At 43.5% G+C, this 24436-nt stretch overlaps 2 protein-coding genes across 3 annotated transcripts; both read left to right on the forward strand.

Moving 5' to 3' along the window:
* Window positions 1-1028: 1028 nt before the first annotated feature.
* LOC106816174 lies at window positions 1029-16916 on the forward strand. Of its 2 annotated transcripts, none has more exons than XM_014820731.1 (44): window positions 1029-1142; window positions 1483-1619; window positions 1903-2047; window positions 2434-2628; window positions 2843-2961; window positions 3266-3398; window positions 3972-4155; window positions 4314-4417; window positions 4565-4759; window positions 5089-5267; window positions 5489-5654; window positions 5834-5956; window positions 6128-6284; window positions 6455-6621; window positions 7271-7387; window positions 7702-7833; window positions 8018-8251; window positions 8434-8559; window positions 8725-8874; window positions 9127-9240; window positions 9464-9595; window positions 9769-9902; window positions 10024-10132; window positions 10257-10390; window positions 10603-10759; window positions 10897-11012; window positions 11105-11239; window positions 11350-11455; window positions 11612-11764; window positions 11870-12001; window positions 12176-12276; window positions 12458-12614; window positions 12799-12900; window positions 13024-13193; window positions 13389-13545; window positions 13765-13937; window positions 14061-14178; window positions 14394-14576; window positions 14756-14869; window positions 15232-15438; window positions 15673-15791; window positions 15937-16056; window positions 16326-16485; window positions 16605-16916. In XM_014820731.1, exons 2-44 carry the CDS (start codon window positions 1491-1493, stop codon window positions 16793-16795), a joined length of 6249 nt encoding a protein of 2082 aa, XP_014676217.1. In that variant the 5' UTR covers window positions 1029-1142; window positions 1483-1490; the 3' UTR covers window positions 16796-16916. The 2 variants fall into 2 exon arrangements, with proteins under 2 accessions (XP_014676217.1, XP_014676219.1); XM_014820733.1 differs by having other exon boundaries at window positions 1032-1120.
* Window positions 16917-18563: 1647 nt separating this feature from the next.
* LOC106816168 (RRP15-like protein) lies at window positions 18564-23473 on the forward strand. The gene is made up of 6 exons (XM_014820725.1): window positions 18564-18653; window positions 20903-21107; window positions 21309-21408; window positions 21759-21844; window positions 22313-22487; window positions 22785-23473. Exons 1-6 carry the CDS (start codon window positions 18569-18571, stop codon window positions 22908-22910), a joined length of 777 nt encoding a protein of 258 aa, XP_014676211.1. The 5' UTR covers window positions 18564-18568; the 3' UTR covers window positions 22911-23473.
* The last annotated feature ends 963 nt before the right edge of the window (window positions 23474-24436 follow it).

Raw genomic sequence — 24436 nt, forward strand, 5'->3', positions numbered from 1 at the left:
AGCTGGTGCGTCGATCGATCGCGCCAACGCGTGTATAAGCATTGTAGTACAGTGTGTCTAACAGGGCTGGCTCGCGTGCTGGCGTACGACACACACACAGCACAGCAGGCACAGCACACACACACAGGCAGCAGCACAACACAGGGCCGGCACACACACACACAGCACACATCGGGACGACGGTCCGAAGCAACACCCAAGGAAAACACAACACAGCGAACACACCACGATACGACAACACACGAACACACAACAGCGAAAGCACACACAGCGAGAGGCGATTACATTAACCGGTCCCTGCAACTCCGTGTGGGCGCGGAGGTAATGTAAATAGCGCAGCATCACATATTATTTGTATAATTTATACAAATAACATCTTGGCTCTGGACGTAGTTTGTTTAAGGAGGTGGTGGATGTTATAGAGTCCAGGCCACTGCTTAAAGCAAACCACTGCAGAAAATAATCCCCTACCGTTACCTGACAAAATATACCGCTAAATTCAATACGTGTGTGTGTGTGTGCATGTGTGTGTGCGTGCATGTGTGCGTGCGTGCGTACGTGCGTGCGTGCGTGCGCGTGTGTTTGTATGTGTGTTTAGTGGCGAAGCCTATAATCCACAGCAAAACCGTAACGACGGAGTACAACAAACTGCCAGTTGAAGTAAGATAAAGCGAACGCAACCCCGCAACCCTGACCCTCGCACTACACCACACCACGATGTGATTCAATTCCAATCTTCACATTTCAACCGTATTTCTGCCGTCAATGTCAACAATTCGCGTTCGCGAACGTACGGCGGGTCAGCAACGAATCTCGCACGAAGGTCACCTAGATAGAAACCATGTTCGAGTCCCGGTGAATCCCGTACTTCCGCTGGTCAGCAGACGGCAGAGGACGACGAGGCGGAACGGGAGGTGGGGGGGGGGGTGACCAACCGACAATGCCCGCATTCTAAGTCAAGCGTGTGTTAGACCGACCTCGTGGGACGTCCCCCGTGGTAGTGGGCTGGACCCGACGTATATAACCGGAGTCGAATAAGTAAAACGAGTTGAGTAAAAATCTTCAGCTATACCAGTCGAGGTTTAGACGGCTTGGGTTGGTTTATTTACACCCTATACAGGTACCCTATACCTTGTACAACTGTAAGTATATACTTCTATGTTCAATATTAGTAGTACTACGTAATTTATTATAAATATAACATATGTTGCCGGTTTTAAACTGTTATATGCTATTATGTTAATTCCCAACTTATTTATTATATTTTTCATCTGAACGTTTCAGCACTTGATTATATATACGCGTTTACATATACGCGTGTGTATACATTTTGTTTACAACGTTTACTGTTGTTATATAGTTTTATATTTATTGTTGTGGGTTTTCCCAGTAATTTTCGTGGAGTCTTTATGGTGTGGAATGGAGTGGTTCATCTATGATGAAGATATGTTTATACGATTGCACCTCGTCTTATTTATCCAGGGGTTAGAATGAAGAGCTTCGTACTGGTGTGTTTGGTGTTGGTGGTGGGGCTGGATCGTTGGTCGCCGGTAGCAGCCACGAATTACGAAGATATGGACATCGACACCTTCATTGATAGCAAGATGAAAGAGATGCATGTGAGCTTATAATGATTTGCATAACGTATGCTAAGCGCGAAATGAGTGCGCGTGCGTGCGTATGGGCGAGAAGGTATCTTGTATCTGGTATCTGTGTCGCCCATCAACAGGCATGAGTAACAACGTGTAATATAATTAACAAAGAATATATAATTTGTTACGTGCAACGTTCGTTACAAACCTAATTTTTTTAAAGCAGTTCTTAGCGTTCGTAGACGAGGATTCCCGTAATGGTGCATTACTACGCAATTTTGCTATGCGAACCCGAACCAAACTCTTGCAGGCGCGAATACAGCGAGCAGCTTTGGAGATTCAGGAGTCTCACTACGAGGCTAATGAAATGCGGAGGAGGAAGAGAAGTGCCGACCCGAACGACGCTGACTACTTTCACAGCTACATCCTCGACACGAAATACGGCAACAGACAGGGTGCGTATGTTGTGACCAGAAAGCAGGTAGCCCCGTTGTTCAGGAATAGGGCACAGAACACGTGGCATTATTGACGTATCTTTACGATGTTGTATAGATGTTTTTGTGATAGTATATACATGTTTACTGATTATCGAACAGGCTTTGATAATAACGATTGCCTGTATTCAATGAGTAATTCATTGTTTCATTGTAATTCATTAATTCAAAATGATTCATAAAACGTGCGCGTCACAATTATAGAAGAAGTTACTTCAGCCTTGAGCCGTATCCATTTTACAAACTTAGTGTCACTTTGAAGCAATGTATTGGGCGATAACACGAATATATAGTTCATTTCAGTTTTCGCAATTTTAATTCCGCGTTTTTTCCGTTTTCCTGCGTAGAATTGGAGATTGAGAACAGCACTCAGTTGCTAAAGACCACAGCCGTCAGCGGGATGGCGTTCACGGCTTCAGTTTGCTTCGAGCAAGAGGGATTATCGGGGATTATCATTACGCCCACACAAGATTATCCCATTCTGTACGAACTCGACTCAAACTTGACGGAGATAACCCACCAGTCTCAGATTTCCAGTATTGGTAAATATGTATTTATATGTAATGAATTTTAACATTAGAGAAATTAGTAATAAATTAATGTAGGAAACTGCAGTTGTTGGTGCTCCTAGTACTACTAATTAATGTCGTTCGTTATTCCTGCTGCTGGCGATGATGGTATTGTTGTTACTATTTTTGCGTTTTTGTTGCTGCTGCTTTCGTTACTGATATTTTCTTTATGATCGTATCTTTTGAGGTATGCGAGTGGTGGAGGTATTTTCTGCTGGAACGACGACCAATAACTACGTGCTGTTCACTAACGACACCACAGTGCAAGTTGTCCAACTGTCGCTGCCAGCCACACATCTACTAACCGTGAGTATTTTCTTCTTGAACATCCTGGAGCCAGTGTTTGCGGTACATATAAGAATATCTAACACTGTTAACGGAGATCCATGCTTGTAGGGAGGTGGGTAGGAAATAGTCCACCCCATCAGAAAGGCACCCCACCAGCAATGCCAAATAATTATGTTAGTATCTTCCCTAACCGGCATCCCCCAACCTCCCCCACCACCCGCTGTTGTTGATTTAATGGAATTTTTTTGCGTGTTTTGTGTTGATCGTATACATGCAGAACGAGCTCATGCCTCATCAACTGACTTGTCTCTTTATTTCACAGTCCGACTTCCAAAGTTTGGTGGCCCAGAACATTGTGCAAGCAAACTTCTTCGCTTTGACACCAGGGGAAGGATTCCTGGCCATCGCTATGAGTGCTTCTACCTCCAGCCCGCTCTACAAGTTTACCGAAATGGGCAAGTTTTTAGTGCTTCCCGCCTTTATCTTTTACGTTGTATAGGTGCCTTTATTGTGCCATACATTAATTACCATTACTATTACCACACGGATATCCCCCTACCGCATGGGCATGCTACATGCAGTTATGTGTACCCAGGGGCGTGTACAGGGAGGGGGGTCCAGGGGGTCCGGACCCCCCCCCTGCTCGCGCAGAAAACGCATCTAAGGGGGTCTAATTTAAAAAAAAACCCAGACCCCCCCTTCGCGTGCTCGCAAGTTGGGGTTATGGTTAGACCCCCCCCCCTGGTACAAATCCTGTACACGCCCCTGGTACCCTCTTTCCACACGGATATACCCCCATCACATTCCGGTATATGGTTACGTGTACCTTCCGCATGGATAGGCCTATGCTACAGTTATGGGCAACCCTTTTTCCTTACGGATATACGCCCCCACCGTACGGTATAGTTACGTGTACCCCGTACTATACGGATATACTACAGCTATGGGTACCCCTATACAGATATACTGCCACCACCGTACGGGTACTTACGGGTACGTTATAGCTCCGGGTATCCCAAATCTTTCAGGTTATCCTCATCTATCCTTGTACGCGCTCGTCCCATCCACCAACGCTAAAGACATCACCGTGTTCCGGATTCACAAGACCATATATGTGGCTGTCGCCAATGGCAACGACGATGAAGGGAACGCCATCAATAGCATGGTGTACTATTACAGCACTGATACGGATAGCATGGAGAAATATCAAACGTAAGTTCGATAAGCGGGCCATCTTGCTTTGGAGGGAGGGTCGGGCAATACTATCGTAGGCTTGCATCGTTTTTAAGCTTGATCTTCAAAACTGATGAAGATTGTCGATTATAATTCGTTATTCGTGTAATTGTTGCGTGTGTACATTATCGCTATAGGCTACCGTCATCGACAGTGACAAATATTGAGAGGTTTACTATCGGACTGAGCACCTACCTGGCTCTCTCCACCTCAACTTCTGTCGATATTTACAAGTGGAATGGTAAGCGACTATGGACCATGGTTCACCACCTCTATATCTACCAATACAAATGCCAACATTAATACTAATGTAATTTATAATATGTATATATATAATATTGCATTTTGTATTGTCGTTTTTTTGTGTACGTACATCATTTATGCGCAGGTCTCAGTTTCGTCACCATACAGACGCTAAACGTCGCTAACGTGATGAGCGTGCGCGCGATGAGCGACGACCAGCTGTGGGGCGACATGCTCCTCCTGGGAATCATGCACGGCACAGCCGACAACAACATCATCAGCTTCTACAGACACAAGTCCAGCGTCGCGCCCTCGCAGTCCTTCCAGGTTATATACGAGCGTGAGTATCTATAATGTTAACTGGCGCGAGTGTCCGTATCTATTGCTAACGGGTGCGAGTGTGAGTATCTAGTGTTAACTGTTGCGAGTGTCAGTACCTAGTGCGAGTGTGAGCACCTGTTTACATGGAAAACTCCTTCCTCCTTCCACCTTCTATACACGATACACATTCAGAAATAAAGAAAATGAATTAATCAAGTCGAAGACGTCAATAGTAAATGCAAAACCAGCAAAAACAGACCATACCGAGCGTCCGACCCCCCCTCCCGATTTATAGTTTTGACTCATTATAAATTATTTAATGGAGATCTTTTATGTTTCACACTGCAGTGACGATCGGTCCCACGGGATCGTTCGACTCGTGCACGATGCACGGCCGCCGGGTTGCTGTCGTGTGCACGGGAGAGGACCACTGCACTCTACATGACCTCAACGTTCGCGTGAAGGACTTGCAGGATCCGATGATGACGCAGGCTCTCCGCGTCAGCCACGAGCTCGATCTCATAGAGGTGTGCCCCTTCTCATGTTCCCCACAAAGAGCATAGTAGTGGACGAACCTCAAAAGGCCCCTAGGCTTCTAGTATTTCATTTGCGTGTGCACGTACTAAAAGCACCCACGCAGGTTGAAATGATCAGGTTAATGCGTTTGTATTGCGTGTGCGTTGTTGACTACGTAACCTAATATTCTACGTGGTACAATTCACTCACACGGCTGAAATTTCGTTTGCAGGCGAACCTGACAGAACACGATGAGCACGTGACGACCAGCAGAGCCAAGTTCGATGATGCACTGAGAACAGATACGAATCAGACGATATCAGCAGTGACGAAGGTCATCACGGGAGATTTGACCGTTAATACGATATTAAGAGCAGACTCTATGAACGTTACGAGCGGTACGTGTGTTCGTACATTTGACGTCGGCGATGGAAAGATCTTTGGCCTGAATATCTAGTCCTGAAAGTGAATCTGCATTTGGCCTAAATATCTAGCCCTGAAAGTGAATCTGTTCCACGTATTAAAGATTAGATTTGTTTCCTTGTATGTGGTGGTCATGTGTGGTGTTGCTTTCCAGGAAATGTCGTGATAAATAACGAAGCAAGGCCGCTGAGTGATTTCGTGGTTAACTTCCACGATGTCAAGGAACAGGGGACAGCCCAGGCTGCTGTTATCGCGAACCTTACAACCACCATTTCTGGTACGAATTCATTTCTGCTTTACCGCGCCATGAACGGGAAAATGGTGTGGCAGTGTATTATCCGATTTGGCTTTGATGGTTTATATACCAACAGCGCGATACGATAGCGCATATATTTTAACGATAAAAGAAACAAACGACATTTTACGAAATTCGAATGTATTTTTACAGATTCTCTTTTGCTTGATGGAGCTTCGCAGACTGTGACCAGCTCAAATGTAGTGTTTACTGGTGCAGTTGACATTAACGGCAATTTGACCGCGACAGACCTGATGGTTTCCACCATAAATTCCGTCGACATCAGCCAATTAAACACCGATGCCATCACGTGAGCTACTATACAACCTTTAACCATCGTGGTCGTGACACTGGTCTTATATTAAGCAAATTTATCTTTTATTAAGCATCCTTCCATTTCCAATTTCCATTCCTCAGATTTGCATTTAAGAGATGTGACTGGGTTAATTAATTAATTAATATTTGTTTTATTAATTTCAGAACTGAAAGCACCGGCGTCATAGGTGGTAAGAAGATCTTCACGGGAACCGTTGATATCACCGGAAACGTGGATCACCTGGATCGCTTCACGGGAGTAGGACTTCCTGCTGGGGGAGTGGACCCGGAAACGGAAATAGTTCTCACAGACACGCTCCAGAACATTACCGGTAGGAAGATTTAATATCTTGATGTCACATGGCTACACGGCAATATATGATATAATGTAATCGTAAAGGTGATGTTATGGAAAGTACCTGTCAACTCTCGTGGGTTTTGCGCTACATTCTTCACGTGTTATGAATAATATATATATACCAGGCCCGTAGCCAGGGGGGTTCGGGAAGTTCGAACGAACCCCCCCCCCCGAGCCCCCCCCAAAGCAAAATTTTTTTTTTTTTTAAATTTGCAAGAAAGGTCGCTCCATTTTAGTGTAATAATTGCAAAATCTCCATCGTGCGGGAGGGTGAACAGTGAACACCCCCCTCCCACACCCTCCCCCCGCTCGGTCGCTTGGCTCCCTCGCCTGGTCGCTTCGCGCCCGAGCAGGGGCGTGTACAGGGGGGGTCCAGGGAGTCCGGACCCCCCCTTGCTCGCTCAGAAAACGCATCTGAGGGGGTGTAATTTAAAAAAATTTCTGGTTACGGTTAGACCCCCCTGGTACAGATCCTGTACACGCCCCTGCCGAGCAAATTGCCAACATTGAAAAACGAACCCTCCCCCACCCAATATAAAGCTGGCTACGGGCCTGTATACTGTGTGTGTATATTATTGATATATTATTAGCATATATTTATTATTTATATATATTCATTATAGCACAAAAAAGGTTTACTGCACCGGTGACAGTTGCTGGCAACGTTGGGATTGAGGGGACGGTTAACGGTATCGATATCTCTAGCGAAACCATACTGTTGACGGGAGGCACGTTCACAGGTAACATTACTACTATCAGGTTGCACATGACGCCATCGGCACAACGATATCGTCATTTTGGTTGTTTATACCAACATTAAAGCCCGGCGCACACGTGAGTTATTTTACTCACGTTTGCGGCGGATTTTCGTTGAGTAATTTAACTCATGCGACCGGGCTTAATACACTGCTATTGTTATAGTCTTGGTGTGCATAACTCTCGCTATCTCTCTCTCGCTCTCCATCTCTCTCGCCATATCTCCTCGGCATATCCCCCTTCTCTCTCTCTGTCGCCATATCTCTCTCTCCATTTCTTTCACCCTCTCTCTATATAGGTTCTCCGACATTCGACACGCTGGATGTGACCGGGAGCGTCACCTTCCCGGAGAACGGCACCGTTCAAGGCCTCTACCTCCACATGCTCGAGCCCCGCGTGCTGCGAAAGTCGGGCGACCAAACAATTGCAGGTAGGCTCTAAGATCATGGCGTGACGTACATTTGAGACGATCTCTACCATTGTAACATTCGAGGCTGTAAGATCATGGCCTGATGTACATTTGAGACGATCTCTACCATTGTTTACGGCTGGTAACATTCGAGGCTGTAATTAGATCATGGCGTGACGTACAATCAAACTCTTTATCACGACAGATACCAAGACGTTTAGTGGAACCGTCACCGTTAACAATGGTGTGGACATCAGCGGGGACATCAATTCGATTGACGTCTCCGACCTTAACGATAACACGGTGAGACTGAACGTGACGTCACAGATCACCGGCACAAAGAGGTTCACGGCTGCCGCTTCCGTCACTGGAGATATCGTTGTCGCTGGCCAGACCACCGTGAAGGGGATCGCCATTGATGACGTCATGTCCACGACTGGTATGGTCCTGTAATATTACATAGAAACATTAATCAGGATATACGTGCAGCATTACTCAGGATACCCGCAACAATACTCGCGATATTCCCTGAACATTATCCACGATATTCCCGCAACATTGCTCGAGATATACCCGCAACATTACTCAGGAGATACACTTACGGATTTCTTCCTCCGCCAGCCGATCAGCACATCACTGGCTCTAAGACGTTTGCGTCTGCCGTGACACTATCGGGAACAGCTGTAATGGCCGACTCGGTCACCGTGGATGGCTACGATCTAAGCGAGGAAGCCGTAACTCTCACTGGTATGTACAGATGTGACCGTACGTGTCTAACCCCTTAGAAATGTTAGTTAAATAACTATAGAAATATTTATGATTCCTTGATGTTTTCCTTTTTTAAACTTTTTTATATTATTATATTTTATATTTATTTTAATTATTACTATTATTATTATTATTATTTATTAGGTAATCAAACTATCAGTGGGATTAAGACCTTCACGGATGGCATTAGCGTGCCGGGAGACATGACCGTAGCAGGAATGGTGGATGGTGTGAGTCTGACGTCAGAGCTAGACGCGCGCATCGTGAAGCTGTCCTCTGCGCAGACGATCACAGGTGGGCGAGCAATCGCAGACACATACGCTGCGTTCATACATTACTGTGCATTTTTTGTAGCTGTTATTCTCAGCGAGTCGTGCCCTTTCACAGTTTGCAGAGGGGATGGATGAATGGATGAATGGATTGATGAATGGATGGATAAATGGATGGATAAATGGATAAATTGGATGGATGTTGCAGCTAGGTGCAGTTTATTCGTCGTTTGAATGCATGGATATAGATTGTACGTCAAATGTTTTCTCTTTTCAGCTCCAATGACATTCCACGATCAAATAGTAATTCAGAATGACCTGCAGAGCGATGACATCAACGGCATCGATCTGAGTGCAGTCGAGGCGGACACTATATACGCTTCCGATTCCGGTAAATTCTGATCCGGTTCCGATATGAGGCGGTTCTGGTGAATTTCTGCAAGATTTTGCCCATTCCTATTCCAACTTATTAACTTCCATCTTCATGGACATTTTCTCAGGATACCTCTGCTGGTAGTCACAACATACACATTGTCCAAACATACGTATTGTCCCGTTATTTAGTATGAACGATTATCATTGGCATGTCATTCACGTAATTCATGACTTGACAGCCGCTACCGTGACGGGAACGAAGGCCTTTGCCGGCAATCTGAACATAGCTGCACTGCAAGCTCTCGGACCGGTCAACTCGTTGAACATTCCCGGTGACTTCCTAGATGTCACTACCAATCAGACGGTGACAGGTGAGATGCGTGCTTCCTTTGTGCTCCAGTCCATTGCTAACATGGCGTCATCTCTCTAATTCTCTAAGCCCAGTTGAAAAACCTCCCCCGCCGCCCACGTATTTCTGACCCAGGCGCTTTGTGTCAACGTGCATAATTATATTCATGATCCCCACGATTTTCGATTCTTCCAGGCGTTAAGACGTTTAACCTGGTAAATGCACTGAAAAATATCAACGTCTTCGGTACTGTGGACGGCGTCGACATTACTAACTTCACCGATGAAGTTGTCACTCTGTCCACTGAACAGACCATCAGTGGAGTTAAGGTACATAATTATCGCTCCAATGATGATCATGATACTAATGATAATAATAATAGGCTCTAATATCAATAATAATCATTATCATAATAATAATACCAATAATAATAATGACATGTATTTTCAGACATTCACAACAGATCAGACCGTTAATGGTGCCATGGATGTAAGCGGACTTCTCAATGGAATAGACATAAATCAGATCGTGACCAAGGTCAATCCTCTCGACATCACAGGTCAGTGCATGTTTTATTCACTCACATATAGGGGGCCTCCTACTCATTTAATTCGCTTCGCTCTTAGACAAACACAGAGCATGCGATGTAATGTGGTGTTAAGTATATATGTATGGTGTTCTAGGAACAAAGACGTTCGCTGCGCCGATGTCAGCAGCAAGCATAGCGGTGAACCTCACCATCACCACATCCGGTACTGTGGACGGAGTTGACATTGCTGAACTAGCAGCAAACAAAGTTACTCTGAGCACTGCGCAGGTAGGTTGACTATACATACTTGATTGCGCGTCCATATCCGTTTGGAGTCCTGCTGAGAAACAACGAAATTAATGGCAACATCCGTGCTTATGAAACATGTGTCGGTCAGTTCAGTTAGTTATGAAACTCTCGTAGACTCGGAATCATCTTGGAGAATGTCAAACTTCGGTGCTTACGGAGTTTTGAAACTTGCAATGCTCGTGGCATTTCAGGACCTGTACGGAGAGTACACCTTTGCGAATCAGGTCAGCGTGTTGGGGAACCTAGACATCGATGGAATGGTCAATGGTGTCGACATGGACGTGTTTGCGCCATCAGTGATGACCAAGTCCACTTCACAAACCCTCACCGGATCTAATACGTTTACTGGCAAGCGAAATTCTAAGCGAATAAGATTTTCTTTTGTAGGAAGGAACTTTTTAGGTTTTAATTCGGGAAACGGTGTTGGTTTCCGTTCCGTTTTCAATTTATTGTATTTAAAAACATTTTTTCCTTGTATTATTTAGATGTGACAACAACGAACAATGTAACACTGGGAAGTGGTATCAATGGCGTAGATCTTTCTCTATTGGCGAGCGAATCTATGTTCCTGGATGTTGACAACATCATCAGCAAAGTTACGGTAGGTTTTTGGAGTATTTGAGGCGGTTTATATAGTGAATTTGATGTATAGAAATGATTTTCGCCCATAAATGTATTTGTATCACTTTGCAGACTTTCAGTGAGAGCGTTACGATGACAGGTGGCATTACTGTGAATGGAAACATAGATGGAGTCGATCTAACGGCTCTAGCAGCTGACGCCGTCCTGAGAAACACCACGGACAACCAGGTCGTGACTGGTGATACGGTAAGTGCACAGACTTCTGTAAATGATGATTGATGATGATTAAATTCTTTCATAAAGGGATGGATTGGTAACCTTATTGATTATTGATTGATTAAATTGCATCATTTCAGGTATTGGTTGCGTTTACGGCCGATGAAGATATCAATGCGACAACGGTTAATGGCATTTCCATCAAAAACCAGCTAATGACAAAATCCGGAACACAGAACATTGGAGGTACAGTTTTACGCTTTAACATAATGAACTTATGTAACCCACCCATGTATACACCCAATTCCACCCATGGATGCACCCAATCCCACCCATGGATGCACCCAATCCCACCCATGGCGCAACGGACTGGTTTCTTAACATGCATTTTGATATTGGCAGGCGCTAACACATTTGGTGACGTTGCCGTGCAACAAAACCTGCTTGCCGATGGCACTTCTACCATCAATGGCATCGACGTTGGGGACCTTGATACATCAGTGGTGAAAAAGAACAGCCTAAATGTCATTTCTGCACCAATCACATTCAACAATAGTAAGTGTAAAATAACATTGCGCTTTGCAAAAGTGTCTTTTTTGCATTATCCTTTTGTTTTTAAACTACCTTGTTTGTATCCTAACCCGTTAAATCCATTTTCAGGGGCCATATTTACCTCGGACTTGCCGTTAACTGCTGATACCTTGATCAACGGCAAGGACCTGGTATCCATGGTAGAAGACGCTGTGTACGTTGACACGAATGCCACCATAACTGCCGACACGACATTCACTGGTACATATGTATATAAATAAATAAATAAATATATATATATATGTGTGAATCATTAACATTCGTTGCGTCAGTGCGCTGGCATTTTGCTAGTATTGGCGTTGTTCTGTGTGTCGCGGTGTGTTGCATCGTAGTTTGGGTGTTTTCGTCTCGAGCGTCTTTCGAAATTATTTGCAGGCGATGTCGTCCATCTGAAAAAGGTGATCGTTATTAATAACACTAATTCCAAAGATTTGTCTGCCGTCAACGACGATGCAATGAAGCTCGACGAGATTCAGGTAGTGCACGTTACTTCCATTTCCATTCCTCACTTACCCACTTGCTTGAATTCATCGTGCGTGTTACCTAGATCGCATCGTAAGGTTATAATTGTATGTATTGCTCCGTATTTGCTCTAGAATCACCAATCATCAGGTTTGTGGTTGAGCCTGATCTGGATATTCTCTATACTTGTTGTAGACTGTCACCGGTACAAAGACGTTCACCAGTGACCTGTGGGTTTACGGCAATCTGGACATCGCGGGAGACCTTGTCACCAGCGGACTAATTGCCGGTGTTAACGTCAGCCAAATGGCGACAGATGCTGTCTACATAGACCGCAATGCGACGATAGCTGGTGAGCCACCCCTCGTTACACGACAGGTTGCAAAGCAAAGGGCTACATATACTATACTATATACTATTATATATAATATTTACTATAATTTCACTGCTGCCGTAACGGCATAGCGGGAGTAAGAGGGAAGTTATGCTTGTAGGATCTCGCGTGTTGACACGAGGCACTGATTAATTGCGTGCAGGTGTGAAGACGTTTGAAAATACGCTGACGGTGGAAGGCGACATATCCGTCGCAACGACAGTCAACGATGTGAAACTATCTGACCAAGTTATCACCCTGGATGGTAGGTAGCCCAATGCTGTTAATATTAATAATAGTAATGATGATAGTAATGATGATAGTAATGATGATAGTAATGATGATAGTAAATATCGGCAATTACCATTATTTTTGTGATACATTGTAGGCCCCACCAACATCACCGGTTTGAAGAGTTTCTCTAGCGTTCACGTAACTGGGGACATAAGCTTATCCGGAGCGTCTGGCACAGTGAACGGCTTTGATATCGCAGCGTTGGAGGCAGACACGCTGAAGACGTACGGAAACCAAACTATATCCGGAGCCAAGACATTTTTGGTATAGTGTCTTTGCTAATTCCGTAATAAGCAGAGTAGAGCACGATAAATTGTGTACGCATTCTCTTAATATGTACTTTATTGTTATTGTTACCATTAACATAATTATTATTATTATTTTACCTATTATACGGTTAATTGTACAGAACGCATGCATAGTTTTTCACTCCGATTGCCAAATATTGCCGTTTTCTAGGCTGACGCCGTATTTAGAAGTGCCGTAAGCGTTGATGCGACCGTAGATGGTATCAACCTTAGCGCCGATGCCGTGTCTCTAGATGGCACCTACAGCTTCGATGGCAGCAAGACCTTCACGAATGCGGTCACCGTCAACAACAACCTCATTGTCACCGGTACTCCTCACGCTGCCTTGTCAATTACCAGCACAATATACACTATGCTATAACTAAATATATACAATAAAACTATACTATGCATACTACTGATACCAGCTATACTTTGCCTATACATAATACGGAATACTTAAGAGTTTGCTAGTTTGCTATAAGAAAACACCGCGAATACCATCTAATAACCCCCTTATAATTCCTCACAATTTCATATATTGGCAGGTAACGTCATTGACCGGGACTTTGCGACGCAACTTTCAAAGGTTGTCTTCCGAGATTCGCCGCAAACCGTAATCGCTACCTGGGATTTCAGCCAGAATTTCTTCTTCGAAGAGCCTGTCACCTTTGACGCCAACGTGACCATCAGCGGTCTCATTGACTCCGTCCAAATCCAGGTACGGCGATCCCTCTCTTAGGACAGTCGAAAGTTCTTCCTAATGCTATCTGGGGTACTGAACTAGTACTGCTCGGGAAATGACGGGCGTTATCACTCTTTGGTACAATTTTCTTTCGCACAGGATTTGCACAATTTGGTCTATCAACTGGATACGACAATACAGCTGAACAAACCCGATTTGCAATCGGAAACAAAGAATCAATGCAACGCAGTCAACGACCTGTATAGCAACGTGCTAAGTATGCTTTCCTTCTGAATACTTTTTCTATTGATGCTTTTCCCACTGAATAATATACCAAGCTGATAATTTTCTTCTGGTTAGTTGAGGCAGTACCGTGTGGCGGTTTAGAGCTTGGTGTAGAATAGCACTAGATCGTATACTAGTAGATGAGGTAGGATGAGCTCATTGCAGATACTGTTGGACTTACTTTGCTTTATTATGACCTTCCACCAGATACCTATTACGAGCTGGATTATTTCAACATCATGCAAGATTTGCCCTCTGCTACCGCCTTCCAAAGCTACGTCGACACGAACGGAACCACCAAGGTGCTGATGGCTAGAGGAGAGTGGGGACAGTGTTCGATGGCGCGGGAATACGTGTTCGACACTGACACGTCTCAGTTGACATCACCTGGTAATTATTATCACTCTCTGTCAATGACATATTTACAAGCACACATCACGACTCCATATTGTAATTATACCGCCTAATCGCCTACTTATTTACCCATCAGTAGTATAATGAATAAACGCCGCTTTCCATGGCGATTGACCAGCAGCTTGTTACATTCTGATCTGGTGTCTTTTTCGCAGTCGACCTGCCCTTTGGAGGAGGAGCTACGTCCGAATTCGAAACGTTTATGTGGAACGGCAAACCTCACGCTATCGTAGTGGACATTGGCTCAGATAGCTGCGTGAATGTTCCAGGTGCGTGCTACGGTTCTTATATATACCTACCACGGTACCACTACTATTTTAGTGTTCCCTGTAGGGTCCCTTTTTTCTGTAATGTAATATAGGGATTCTATACCAACCTTCCCTGTATGCCTGTCACCTCTCCTTTCTATACAATAAACCACGTTGTTATAACAACGTACGTTTGTCCTTTCCTGTCACCATGTTATTAATGCTACTATATATTAACGCTCGCAGTAATGACGCTCGTAACACTGATGAGTTTCATAGCATTTTCGATGATTGTCCGTCTGTCCGGCTATAGGCGACCAAACGGTTAGTCCTTGCGGGATAAAATTACCGACATTTTCACCGCAATGAGATCTCTCCTGCAGAGGCTGTCGGCACGGTGATGGTAGACCTGGAGACGCGCGAGATCGTTGCCGTACTGAGCACGGAGTCGTCGATCAGCGACGTAGCACTGACGATCTTCGGCGGTACCCTGTACGTCGTCGCCGGCACGATGTCGGATGAAAGCACGACGAACCTCTACAAACTGGTGGGCGGAGTCTTCACGATCCACCAGAGTTTCGCCATCAATGGTGAGCCATCGTCTGTGGCATGCGTTTTGCGTTGGCTGCAATTAAGCGTTGTTCCGTTGGGGGGTTTTCTCGGATACCAGGGCGGGGGTTAGCTATCAACGGGTACGTGGGATACTTTGTTCGTTGTTCTATATGGTATATTATATTCTATATACTCGTCGCTATCCACTTTGAGGTCGGTAAATAATAATTAGTAATAGGGGCCTATCGCTAATTCAACATGGTGGCTTTCAGGTGTCAGCTCGGTGGCGCTGTACGAGCATCTAGGAGAGGTCTACCTTGCCATCGCCGACTCACGTATGCAACTGACCACAGAATCCATCGTCTACAAATGGAATGCCTATGACGAGGAGGTAGGTCACTCATGCGGTTTTTCACCGCAGTAATTCTTCTTTATCGCTGATGAAATTCTCGCTCTCTGGATATTATACCGCGGGAAAACCTGATCTTCTAGAAAAAATCCATGAATTCACTCCAAGTGTGATTTGTATTTTTCAGTTTGGCGAAATGCAGCGAGTGCTGGCGCCAACGTGCAGTGACGTCAGCTTTGCTCCTTTCGGCGTAGACCTTTTCTTGTTGTTTGCGTTGTATGGAGGCGACGTCGGAAAGCAGGTTAAGGTAAGTGTGCAGTTCGTTATCAGGAACATGCCATGTGCTAGGGTTGGACGGAGGGGGGTCATAACCTATAAATAACCCCTTTAGTATCGTCATTGAATGCTTCCTTTAACGAATGAATGAACGAATGAAGAATCGTCACGGAATTCTTTTATAAATGCTGTTGCTGCCACTTCCCTGGCTGCATGGACAATTCGCTTTGGACATTTCTCAACATCTCTGCTATTCATCTAAGATCTATCTAAGACATTTGGCCGTATGTACATTCGCAGGTGTATCAGTTGGACCTGTACACCGGGGAATTCAAATGGAACAACAAGATACCGTTTGCGAGTCCGATAGACTTAGAGGTCATCAGCATCGGTAGGAAACCCGAGCTGCTGCTCACCGTGGTCGAAGACGATCTACAGGTGGTCGTCTACAAGTATTCAGGTAAGCAGGTATAGCGAGTAGGCCTACGCGGGCAGGTAGGCAAGTATAGCCAGGTAAACCTACGCAGGCAGGTATATATACTAATACTATTGCTTACATTCGATATTTCCTTTTGGCAGGTTCGAGTAACTTCGTAGAGGCACTAGTGATACACGCTAACGGCGTACACACCGTCCACCAGTTTATCAAGGAAGCGCAGGTCTACATGCTGGTCGCCAGCCCTCGATCAACCTCATCCCTACAGCGTGGTTCGATGGTCGGTGTCTACCCGAAGAAGGAGGTGCTAGACTTGGTGTGCGACGCCTTATAATGCGAATGTTCGATGCCAGGATATTGTAATAGCGTAATATTGTAATTCGTCTAAATTGTTGTTGGATATTACGAGTGATATATTAAATATAAAAAAGCTGTATTTAAAATTTATGTTAAAAGGCTGTTGCTGGTTGTATTTGGGTTGTGAGCCTAGAATTATTGTTAATTGTTATATTATCGCATCACAAGGTTCAAAATCGGTAATTCGCCTACTTTAACCCTACTCTCTCCTTTTTACTCCACTCTCCACTCCTTTACGCTCTACTCTCTTCTCTTTACTCTCATCTCTAGTCTAGTCTTTGTAAGAATATAATCCTAATATAATATATAATGATAATGACAATAATGATAATCGAGTACAACCCGCGACTGAATTAGCGAGTGCACCACAAGTGGAAAACTACATAATACAATTAATACAACGCATACAAGCAACGAAACAGAGGGAGAGGGGGAGACGGAAGGAGTGGCAGGGGAAAAGATTTAGAGCTTTATCTCCATCACGTATCTTTACATTCTGTCCCACTTACCACCACTTTGTCCATTTTCTCGGGCCCCATATCTCGACGTACTTCCTCACTCTCTTTTATTGAGGGCTGCCTTACTTTATCGATGTTCCTCCTCTACTTATTGCATCTCGCACCTTCTTTTCTACATCCACCTTCTCTCTACCAGAGCACGTGCATCATATACTAGATACAATAATGTAACCCAACAAGAGTAGGAAAAATACCCACTTGGCCGTCCACCATCTACGTCCTATATTATAGCTAGGCAGGAGCACTGCTGCCGTCTATCCTTTCATCCGTCCTCTCTCGCTCTCTCTCTCTTAAATGGCTGTCGGAATCAAGAAACACCCACCGGCGCTCTTCGTGACCTCATTTTTGCGCCGCAATGCTGCAACGTTTTTGCAACGCTCCACTGGCAACTTTGACGAGGCTCGTACAGGAGTTGGAAAGCAGCATGGTAGTTACCCAAAATGCAGTGCGCCGCCTATAGCTTTGTACTTGCAGCCATTTACATAAACTGCGCAAATGGAGCGAACGCGAGAATTTCGTCAGGCTTTGGTGATTTCGCGTGACACAGCTTGGTTACGAACACAGACAGTATGTTTTTATAACAAGTGAACACTGTTCTTCAAATAGAAACAATTGAATGGTGGAATATTTGTGTTGTATTCGTATGAAATCAAGCGAGCGTCGAGCAAACTTTGGCAGCACGATTTCCTACCTGCTATATATTTAGGCCGTTGCTACGCGACCGGTTCTGGACGAGGAGCCGCTAGGCTATGCATCCGGACATCCATCTTACACATTGATCTTGCAACACGTACACGCATGATTGCGCAACGGGACGCTCTGCTGATTGCCGAGTGTGTGTGTGTGTGCGTGAGAGAGAGAGAGAGAGAGCTAGATGTGTGTGTGTGTGTGTGTGTGTGAGAGAGAGAGACCTGTGCGTGTGCGTGTGCGCGCGCGCGTGCGTGTGTGTGTGCGCGTGCGCGTGCGCGTGCGCGTGCGAGAGAGCTAGATGTGTGTGTGTGTGTGTGTGTGTGAGAGAGAGAGACCTGTGCGTGTGCGTGTGTGAGAGAGAGAGAGAGCGATAGAGGACGGATGAAAGGATAGACGGCAGCAGTGCATATATTGTATATTTACGTATATTTGTTAGTATAATTATAAATAGAGATCAGTGGTAGCCACTGCGATTTAAAAATCGCGGCATTGTTGCAAAAACAAGTATTTGTCCCGCCGAGTGGCGACACTAGTCAGGCATCATGGCGGCGTCCATCGACACGCGATACGAATCTAGCTCCGACGAAAGTTTAGGAAGTGGAGAGGATTCACACACAGACGATGAGGGTATTTAGTTTGATTTGTGTCCTATGTAATAATTATTGTAAAATTTTGTGTGCACTATAATCTTTGGGCCATACAAGTCAATTAGGATCAAGGATAGAGATGATGTCCAGTACGGTGATTGGATAGGATGATGTTAGCTGATAAGATTGGATATCTTCTCTATCCCTGAGCCCCTAGCATTACAACCCAGGCTCAGATTGACCGTATTTATCAGGTTAGCAACATCATCATATCTGGCAAATCTGTAGGAACATAAAATCCTTTGCAATGATACTGTAGTGGCGCTGAGAGGGTCTATGTCCCCCGGGGTACTGCCGGAACGTACCCTGGGTACGGTCCGGTATACCGGAACGTACCCTGGTACTATCTAATATGCCGAACCGTACCTCGTCTACTCCACTAACGAGTCTAGGGAGTCGCCTACTCCCTAACCCGAACCCTAACCCGAACCCTAATCCTAACCCTAACCATATCAAATAGTGACCAGGGTACGTTCCGGTATACCGGACCGTACCCAGGGTACGTTCCGGCAGTACCCTGGGGGACATAGACCCTATGAGCCTAGCCCTTGGGGGTAGCCGACTATGGTATCATATGACAGGCGTTATATAGTTAACGCGTGTTTAGTTGTGTGGATTCATTGGTCGCTCCGGTGATGCAGTAGCGTATAACAGGTTGTACCAGTGAAACAGAACACAGTTATATTCAGTTAACTGTACGGTTATAGTTTTATTGTTTCTTACTAGCTTACAAATAATTCCCCTGCATTCGTATATGCCGCGGATCTGTATTTATCTTGGATATGTAGCTTACGCTACTTAGCTTGGGTTATAAGTTATCTGGTTTGTCGTTATTGTGATTATCAGTGCAGCGTGAAGCGCTGTTATGTTGTTTAACTAACCACTAGACTAATATTAACGAATTAACCCGTCGTCAGCTTCGTCTTCCCCTCTCCCCGTCGTCCTTTCTTCGTGTAGACCTAGGTAGCCTCCAAGGGTGTCTCCCTCGTATAGGGACAGTGATTTTCCGCGATCGCGGAAAAACGGACGGAAAACACGGAAACGGCCAATGGAAACGGAAACGATGTTTTCAAACGGAAAAATGCGGAAAACGTAATTTGAACATATTACAACATGGAAATTTCAATAAAATCACAAAAAAACAGTCGACAATAGCATTGGTAATGATATGGTTTACATTCAGACAAGTTTCAGAGCGAAATGACTTACAATTACGACTTTTGGTAGCCCTGTGTTTCGGTGCCGGTTCCGGTTTCAAAGGTTGTACTAAATACTTTTTTTCATGCAAATATATGTAAACGGAATTTTGCATTTTTTGGCGTGTACAATCTCTATGGAAAACGGAATTTCCATTTTTTCTTTACTTTGGAACGGAATTCATGATTGGTAATTTTTTGAAACGGAAAATCACGGTCCCTACTCGTAGTCGCTCCTGGCTCTACCTACCTGAAATCCCGTGCTTCTTTCATTCCCGTTTTATTCCCTGTACTCGTAGTTCTACCTACCTGAAAACCCGTGCACCTATTCCCTCTTCTATCTCCCCGGGACCTAAAATGCTTCTTTCTTCTCCTTCTTCCTCTTCTTCTTCCTACCTAAACCTAACCTGAAAAATAACACTTCCTGTGCTGCAGTTCGGCGCGCCTTATATACCTAGCTGGCAACGCCTCCCTACGTGCCGTTGTTAAGTATGCGTCGTCAAAACATTACTCCCCATGCAGATTCCGTGGCTGGCACGATTGTCTCCCCTGCTGACACAACTCGTTTCCAAGTAAATATTCCTCTCTTTGACAACCTAGACTATTCATTCTATTCAATTCTCCTCATATATTATGCTGATTAATAGTACATAACCGCGTTGATTATTAGACTCTATATATTGCTTTATCGCTTTTCGCGTATACATCCCTTGTTCTCCCTAGACCCCATCCGTATGATCCAAGATGGCTGCACCCAGGTGTTGATCGTTTTATTCATGCAGTCTATATTTTATCCTGTCATTAGTCAATATATGGTTATTCTATCTATACTGCGAGTTCAAACTATCCATCCTGATCTAGTCTACTGCTCATGTGAGTTACACCCTTCGAAATCTCTACAATACTATAGCTAGTTAATTTCCCAATCTTTTATCCGTTATTTGTTATCAGTACCAATATGGCAATATTAAAACAACACCTAGGTTATTAAAAACAACTGTGTTTCATAAATAAGGCTGTGACTGTCTTTCAGATGTTAGTTGTGATGACACTGCAAACAAGCAGAAGGCTAATGATAATGTGCCAGAATCACAAGAGCAAAATGAAGAGCTGGCAGAAGCACACACACACGGCATGGAAAAGACTGGCATGGCTGATGTTATGGAGAGGATTCTTTCCCGAAGTGCCGGTGCTGCACAGTCTGCGATTCTCAGTAAAGCTCCTAGTAGAGACAAAAAGTATGCGCTCGCGCTATACGTGGCAATTTTGGCACCATAATTGTTTTATTATACTAAAAATTTTATCGTAAAATATTTCAAGCTTTCTGCTGTAAGAATACGTGTTTGTAAACAGTTTATTCGTGGAGATATAATGTACTTCTCGTAAATAATGTGTGCGTGAAACAAATAAGTAATTAATATACATCTTTTTTTCCTTAGACTAAAGAAGACAGAAGAAGCTGATTCTTTATCAACAGCAGCAAAGAGAGATGCAGAGGAGCCTGATTCAGGTGTTCCTAGCAAGGCAAAGCGAAAAGAGGTATTCTTATACTCTGAGAGTGTCTCATAAATAATTAAATAATTTTTAAATAAGTGATGGCGCCAGTGAATGTGTTTATTACGATGTTACAACTGTGCATAATAATATATAACAATATAGCTAATAGAATTATAATATAAGTAATCAAATAAAGTAACACACACATATTCAAATGGATTTAATATATATGTAAAAAAGTTATTTATTACCTACTTGCACTGGGTACTCTGTAAATGCTTAATCTCTTTCGAGCATGCTGCTCTCCCCCCAAGCATTCTCTTTTTCTTTTGTACTGACATGAGATATTCGGTCAGCTGATGGTTTGTTTCTGGATATAACCTCTATTCTAGAAAGCTGAATGGGATGACTATGGACATGTGAAACCAAAGGTCACTGACAAGGAGAAGGAGAAAAACCTCGCTCGAACAGCAACAAGGTAGGATTAGACGGTGTAACACTTATAGCTCTTGGCAACAGGTGCCCAATGAAATTCTAATTAGTGAGGGGTTGAAAAAAGATGGAATATCTAGGTGATCCGATTTTTGTGGCGGTTATATTTAGAACACTCAGTGAGATATCCAAAAATGTTGGACAATCCTGACTCACCTTATACATACCATATGTGCAGTTGGCATTAAAGTACAGATAATCCCAAAGTTAGTCTAAATAAATTTCTCAGTAGTCTGTAATGCAATGTAATGCAGACTTAACTGTACTGTAAATATAAATCTAAAAGTACTTTGATTTTACTGCAAATTTAATGTAATGTGGCATAATGTGATGTGACATAATGTAATGTAATACATATAATATAATGTAATACAATGTAATATATTGTAATATAATCTAACACAATGCAATGAAATGTAATATAATGTGACATGACATAATTCTTCTGGCACAGAGGAGTGGTCCAGTTATTCAACGCAGTGCGGCAACAGCAGAAGCGGATAGAGGACGAGATGAAGGTGGCGGGAAGTTCCATTCGCAAGCAAGACAAGGTCATGAAGAGCCTCACAAAGGGTCGCTTCCTTGACATGCTCAAAGGAGGAGCCGAGAAGGAAAGACCAACTGTACAGGTATGATATGCTCACACACATATGTAGCCATGTAGGCATGTGTACACATGTACATAGGCATGTGTGTAGGCATGTAGACGTGTGGACACACTCATGTAGTAATACACGTACGCACGCATGTATAGACATGACATATACAAAAACACATGCACACACGTAAGCTTGTGTGCACTTACACTTAGGAATGTGTTCACACCTGCATACCTGTGCACACGCTCTCACGCAGTCATGTGCCAATGCAGGCACTTGCAACTTCTTGATCAGTCTGTTAACCATTAAGCTTTATTCTTTATTTAGATCAAAGAGGATTCAAATGAGACTAAGCCAGCATGGAATGCGTTGAGAGAAGACTTTATGCTAGGTGCAAAAATGAAGGACTGGGATAAGGATAGTGGTAATGACAGTGACGAGCAACCGATCTGAGACACGTGGCGCCATGTATCGGCAGTAATGTAGCCTAATTATAACAGGAGGAATTGTTCATGTGAATGTTATCATGAACGTATGTATACTGACGTATATATATATATATATATATATACATGGTAATATTCATGGTGAAACGGTTATAAAAAAGTATAGTAATGTCATCATGTTTGGTTATTCGAAAAACTAGTTCAAATTTGAAGTTAATTTAAATGAAAAAAAGAGCAAATTTATATCCTAACAACCGAAGTTGTACAATTAGGTTATTATGTGTTATCTATTATGAGAGGTTTCTGTAGTGGTAATCCACTACCAGGTATCTTGCAGTAATAATACAGTAATAGGGGTATATCCTATTATTATAGACAATAGAAACAATATATCAGCTTGAATGTGAGCTGTGAAATTGTTATTTTTAATTTTTGTAAATATATTGAAATGTACAGTGTAACTGTAATAAACAAGGAGGTCTGTATATAAAAACAACATTGTGAGATTTGTTGCCAAGCATGAAATTCTTATCATATCCATGAACATAAAAAATCAGTGATAACACGTGATATCTTCTTGTATGTATGTCTGCCGTGAACCATTGCATAGTTGAAGACATAAATGTGTACATGCACACATATATATATTTATGTATATATATATATAATATATATCCTAACCTGATCAAAACATCGATGTTTGCGACTGACATCAAAGGAGTAGTACGGTAAATAACAACTAGGTAAGGAAAGTTGCTCACATACACCTGCTTAATGAGTTTAGTACAAAAGTTGACATTCGTTTTATGGGAATTTAATTTTGGGATATGCAGCTCTTTATGCATTGATGTTCTTATATGTCCTAGCTGCTTCTATTTTGTAGGGCATTTATAACTGAGTACCTAGCAGTAAATGCCAGTAATAATGTACCATATAGAATCAACCATCACGAAAAACCAAGAAAAGACCAATATATCTTTTCAGTCAATATCTAGTATTCTATCAAGAGCATATAAAGAAGATTCTATCTATCTATATCTGATATGTCTATCTATGTCTATCTATGTATAATATGGTACTTCAATCTATATCCTATCATGTTATATTCTCTCGGGAATAAGTGATCCCCCTCTCCGAAATGGTATCGCCTACGACCTCGTTAGCCTGGTGAATTTTATTCAGGCAAATGGCTGGTATCCAGCCTCAACTTTTCACCCCCCCCCCAAAGCACAAAATATGATCATACGGCTATAATACGCGTTTTTACCGTCACATAAATACACGTACACACATACTAACGGACGCGCACACGCGGGTAGGTTTGCACGCACGCGTGCGCGTGTATTATAGGCGTAAATTCACATTTTGTGCCTCGGGAGGGTGGAAAAGTTTCGGCTGAAATACGGTCATTTGGCTGGCAAACTTTTCACCGTGCGACTGATGCCGTGGACGATACTATCTGCGAGAGGGGAGTAAGGAAGTGAGCAAGGGGAAAGAAACGGGAAAAGGCGAGTATATATATATATATATATA

Source organism: Priapulus caudatus, unplaced genomic scaffold (assembly GCF_000485595.1).
Source record: "Priapulus caudatus unplaced genomic scaffold, Priapulus_caudatus-5.0.1 Scaffold1304, whole genome shotgun sequence".
NCBI classification, from domain to species: Eukaryota; Metazoa; Priapulida; class Priapulimorpha; order Priapulimorphida; family Priapulidae; genus Priapulus; species Priapulus caudatus.

Bases quoted from the DNA above. Each gene is read 5' to 3' on its own strand.
- LOC106816174 (XM_014820731.1), top strand. From the start codon at position 1,491: ATGAAGAGCTTCGTACTGGTGTGTTTGGTGTTGGTGGTGGGGCTGGAT. The intron at 4,760-5,088 runs GTGAGTATCTAT...TTCACACTGCAG, and splicing joins CTTCCAGGTTATATACGAGC to TGACGATCGGTCCCACGGGA. The intron at 15,792-15,936 runs GTAGGTCACTCA...TGTATTTTTCAG, and splicing joins GGAATGCCTATGACGAGGAG to TTTGGCGAAATGCAGCGAGT.
- LOC106816168 (XM_014820725.1), top strand. From the start codon at position 18,569: ATGGCGGCGTCCATCGACACGCGATACGAATCTAGCTCCGACGAAAGT. The intron at 21,108-21,308 runs GTATGCGCTCGC...TTTTTTCCTTAG, and splicing joins GCTCCTAGTAGAGACAAAAA to ACTAAAGAAGACAGAAGAAG. The intron at 21,845-22,312 runs GTAGGATTAGAC...CTTCTGGCACAG, and splicing joins CTCGCTCGAACAGCAACAAG to AGGAGTGGTCCAGTTATTCA.